This window comes from Lottia gigantea (genome assembly GCF_000327385.1).
Source record: "Lottia gigantea unplaced genomic scaffold LOTGIsca_8, whole genome shotgun sequence".
Lineage (NCBI taxonomy): Eukaryota > Metazoa > Mollusca > Gastropoda > Lottiidae > Lottia > Lottia gigantea.
In genome coordinates, this window is record NW_008710662.1 from 1,957,728 (window position 1) to 1,962,406 (window position 4,679).

The window sequence follows — 4,679 nt, forward strand, 5'->3', positions numbered from 1 at the left end:
ACAGTCGAAAACAGAAATTCGGATTTTTTGAAATCTTTCGGGAAAATCGACTTACAAGTACCACTCGAATTTTCAAGAGGGAAATTTGCTTATATTTTGGTTAGGGAAAAAATCTGAACTTCAAAGTGCTGTAACAGGCAGAGTTTTCACGGTAGAGACTTGAAATTTGCAACATAACAACTTCCAATAGGTGTGTACCTTCAGTCTGAGACTGAAAGTGCTGTAACTGGTAGAGATTTCAAGATGAAATTTGGACCACAACAACTTCAGATGGGTGTGTACCTTCAGTGCAAATTTCAACTTTACATCTCTGATAGTTTTCGAACGACAGACTGTTAAAGTTTTGGCCTTCACCCAAACCAGTGCAATGAGACCCTATAGGCGGACCGCCGACCCCCACCCCTCACTAAAATGGCCATAACTTCGCCAATTTTGACCCCAGAGGTATAATTTTTGTTGCAAACGGAAGTTTAACATTTCTTTTATCTATTTCAGTCGAAAACAGAAATTCGGATTTTTTGAAATCCTCCACTAAAATGGCCATAACTTCGCCAATTTTGACACTATAGGTATAATTTTTGCTTCTAAAGAAAGTTGATCATGTCCCCTATCTATTTCAGTCAAAACCAGAAATTAGGCATTTTTCAAACTTTCGGAAAATTGACTTTGAAGTTTCCCCCGAATTTTTACAGAGGAAAATCGCATATTTTTTGGTTTGGGGAAAGGTTAGAGACCAAAAGTGCTATAACTGGCAGAGTATTCATGATACGAAGCTGAAATTTGGAACAAAACAACTTCAGATGGATGTGTACCTCCAGTGCAAATTTCAACTTTCTATCTCTGATAGTCTTCGAACGAAAGCCTGTCAAAGTTTTGGTCTTCACTCCAAGCAGTGCAACTAGACTCTATAGTGAGACTGCCGACACCCACCCCTCCACTAAAATGGCCATAACTTCGCCAATTTTGACCCCAGAGGTATAATGTTTGCTTCTAAAGAAAGTTTATCATGTCCCCTATTTATTTCAGTCAAAACCAGAAATTCGGCATTTTTTCAAACTTTCGGAAAAATCGACTTTGAAGTTTCACTCGTAAAGTCTCACTTACGAGATTAGGTGAATAGGACTGCGCAGCCGTACAAGTTCATTGTACTGCTATTAGCCGAAGTGACAGGACGTGGTCTTGTTGACTTTCAGTATTTTTCCTGGTAATTATTGACGCGGTCAATAAACTTTAAATTAATTTAATTTAATTTACCAGTGTATGTGTTGCTGACGTTGTTAGTTACTTTATCGTTGTTACGATTGTTATTATGCAGGACGTTTTGGGTTGGAGGTTATCCGCCATTTTAGTTTTGCACACGCTGTGCTTGACTTGTTTACATCGTAACTATGGCTGAGATTCAAGTTTCTCAGGAGCCATTGAAAGAAAAACTAAGGCCGTCTAGAAGCTCGGTTACTGGTTCATCAACTAAAGGTGGAAGAAAGAAAGGTTTGAATTCCGATTCTCCGAAACAGATTGATAATACCACTAATTCTTTACCTGGTTGTAGTACCGGTAACAATAATAACAGCTCGACGAGTGTGTTTAAATCAAATATTTTTGCTTCATCAAAATCGAAAGACGGGCCGTCAGTCGAGCCTAGTAATAGTGACGTTATGTCGATTCTGAAAGCTATTCAGGAAAACCAAACTGCTCAGAACTCTCGTTTCGATAAATTATCTAGTAAAGTTGATGAACTTTACAATAATGACAATTATGACGATTATGATGAAAATGAATTATTAGGCTACAATGATGAAGAGTATTGTGATGATGATTTGGATGTTTTACCGGCGAAAAAAGCCAAAATATCATCTGATATGGAGTTATCTGACTATATTTTTGCCCAGGCGGGGAAAAAGTTGAAAGTGAAAGATTTATGTGATGTTCCAATAAATCAAGACATCTTTGATAAATAACTGGTTCAGAGATGGTGTAGATGATGATAGGTTTAACGAATTGATAAAATCTATCCCCCGTCCTAAAAACTGTGAGACTTTAATGACGGTTAAAACTAATCAATTAGTGTGGGATTTTCTCAGCCAGTCTACACGTACGATGGACAAGCGAATACAGAATGCTCAAACTTCCATTATTAAAGGAGCAGTTTCGTTGTCTAAAATTACTGACACTCTTGGTAGTGGACAATCTATGGATGTGAATCATGTTCCGGAACAGGCAATGGATTCCCTAGCTCCTTTTGGACATGCCAATAAACAATTATGTTTTATTCGTAGAGACATGATGAAACCCGATATGAGGGGCGAGTATTTACATCTATGTAGTCAAAATTTGAAATACACAGACAGTCTGTTTGGTGATGATGTTTCCAAAACTGTCAAGGATATATCTAATTGCTCTCGAATAATTAACAAGATTGGTGCTTTTCAAGGTCGCGGAGGACGAGGAAGGGCTATCCTTGGTAGAGGATTTAGAGGAAGATTTTTTTAGAGGTCATTATCGAGGACGTAGCTCTGGAGGTTCCTATGGTTCATATGGTTCGGACTCAAAACACTTCCAGAAGAGGGGTCAAGGTCGACCCCTCTCCCAACAAGCTCAACAGAAGTAGTTTCTGAGGCAAGTATAAATGCCGGTAAGTTTCAAGCTGGCAGGCTCTGTTTATATGGATATACACGGGAGAAATTAACTTAAGATTATACAATTTTAGATATTGTTAAACATTGCCATTTAGAGTTTGTTGATGGGCTTATCCCTACTCAATATAATTTGCCATATCAACCTATTTTCAGTGAGCAGCATTCAGCTGTAATCACTAATGAGGTTCAAAATCTTCTGGATATGAATGTGTTACAGGAAGTCCAATTTTTGCTTGATGGCTTTGTGTCTACATTTTTTGTTAGACCTAAACCAAATGGTAAATTTCGTATGATTCTCAACTTGAAAGAATTAAATAAATTTATTGTTTGAAATGGATAATTTCGAAACTGCAGTTAATTCAGTAACTCAAGATTGTTTTTTCGGCAGTATTGATTTCTCCAATGCATATTATTCAATATCTATTGCCAAAGAACATAGAAAGTTCCTTAGATTTATGTGGAATGATAAATTGTATATGTACACATGCATGGCTCAAGGGTTAGCTAGTGCGCCTCGAGTTTTCACAAAGTTAATAAAACCTGTGTTCTCAACTCTTCGTCGTCTTGGTTTCATCAACACTGCCTACATTGATGATTCTCTATTACTAGGGGATACAGTTGAAGAGCGTCAGAATAATATTTCTGCGACTATTGCTGTTGTGGAGAGTCTAGGGTTTGCAGTTAATTATGAAAAATCTGTCCTCAAACCATCCAAAGAAATAGTTTTCTTAAGAAATATTATTAATTCCCATACAATGACAGTTACTCTAACAGAGGAGAGGAAATCCCGTATTATACTAGCCTGTAGTCAGATTTTTAAATGTTCTAAGGCAAAGATTAGGGATGTTGCTATGGTTATTGGCTCATTGGTTGCTTCGTTTTCAGCAGTTCAATATGGGCCATTGCATTATAGAGAATTAGAGAGAAATAAATATAGGGCCTTAAAATGTTCAGGCTTCAATTTTGATGCAACTATGGTTATCTCAGAAGATATGAAATCTGAAATTCAATGGTGGCTCATTAATTTAGACAGTCAATATAGAGTTATCTCCCATGGGGACATTCATTTCACTGTTACCACTGATGCATCTCTGTTAGGTTGGGGTGCTGTGAGTGACGATTATAAAATAGGTGGTAGATAGAATTCTTTAGAATCAGAATTTCATATTAATTATCTTGAATTACTTGCTGGATTTCATGGTTTGAAATCTTTTAATATTGACAATAAATTTCATTGTAAACATGTGAAAAATCAGATAATACGTCTGCTGTTGCTTATATAAACAATATGGGAGGTATTAATTCTGTATGTTGTGATATGCTTGCGAAACAACTCTGGCAGTGGTGCATTGAAAATAATGTTTGGCTTACTGCAAGTCATATTCCTGGAAAATCTAATGTAGCAGATATTGCTTCCAGGAAATTCGATGACCAAACTGAATGGATCTTAAGTTCAGATATTTTCTGTAAGATTTCTAGTTTACGGGGTTTACCAGACATTGATTTATTTGCTACAAGGCTTAACTGTCAGATTAAAACTTTTTGTTCCTGGAAACCAGATCCAGATGCATCTTATATAAATGCTTTTACTTTTTCATGGCATGATTTTTATTATTATTTGAATCCTCCTTTCAGCTTATTGAACCGCTGTGTTCAGAAGATTCGTCAAGACAAGGCGAAGTGTATAATTGTAGCACCAATATGGCCAAGCCAACCATGGTTCACGAGGTTACTCGAGTTGATAGTAGATATTCCAGTGGTTCTTCCAGCTCAAAAAGATCTTGTGCAGGTATCAAGCGGAGAGTCGCACCCTCTTTGGGAGAGTCTCAATCTTATGACATGTCATGTATCCGGAGTCAACTCGGAAAACGAGGATTTTCTGAAAGATTTTCTGAAAGAGCAAGTTGTAACTGATGAAGTGTTTTCTAACTCTGTATTAAAAGTTTAAAAATTTCCTTTGTTTGCTTTAAAGATTCACATAATCTCGTAAGTGAGACTTTACGAGAAATAATTAGGAAATTAAACGAGACTTACCGTGGTAAA

The 4,679-nt window shown here is 36.8% G+C and overlaps 2 protein-coding genes across 2 annotated transcripts in view; both read left to right on the forward strand.

Annotated features, from left to right (window-relative positions):
* Nucleotides 1–1,388: 1,388 nt before the first annotated feature.
* LOTGIDRAFT_155371 (hypothetical protein) lies at nt 1,389–1,958 on the forward strand (the record flags this gene model as incomplete). Its single annotated transcript, XM_009066937.1, has 1 exon — nt 1,389–1,958. The coding sequence occupies one exon, from the start codon at nt 1,389–1,391 to the stop codon at nt 1,956–1,958; it is 570 nt and encodes a 189-aa protein (XP_009065185.1).
* A 2,379-nt stretch (nt 1,959–4,337) lies between these two features.
* The window catches only part of LOTGIDRAFT_155372 (hypothetical protein), a gene marked incomplete at both ends in the record, with an annotated part of 4,123 nt that continues 3,781 nt past the window's right edge, over nt 4,338–4,679 (forward strand). Inside the window, one exon of the mRNA XM_009066938.1 lies at nt 4,338–4,425. Within this exon, the coding sequence (XP_009065186.1) occupies nt 4,338–4,425 (88 nt within the window). The remainder of the gene's footprint in view (nt 4,426–4,679) is intronic.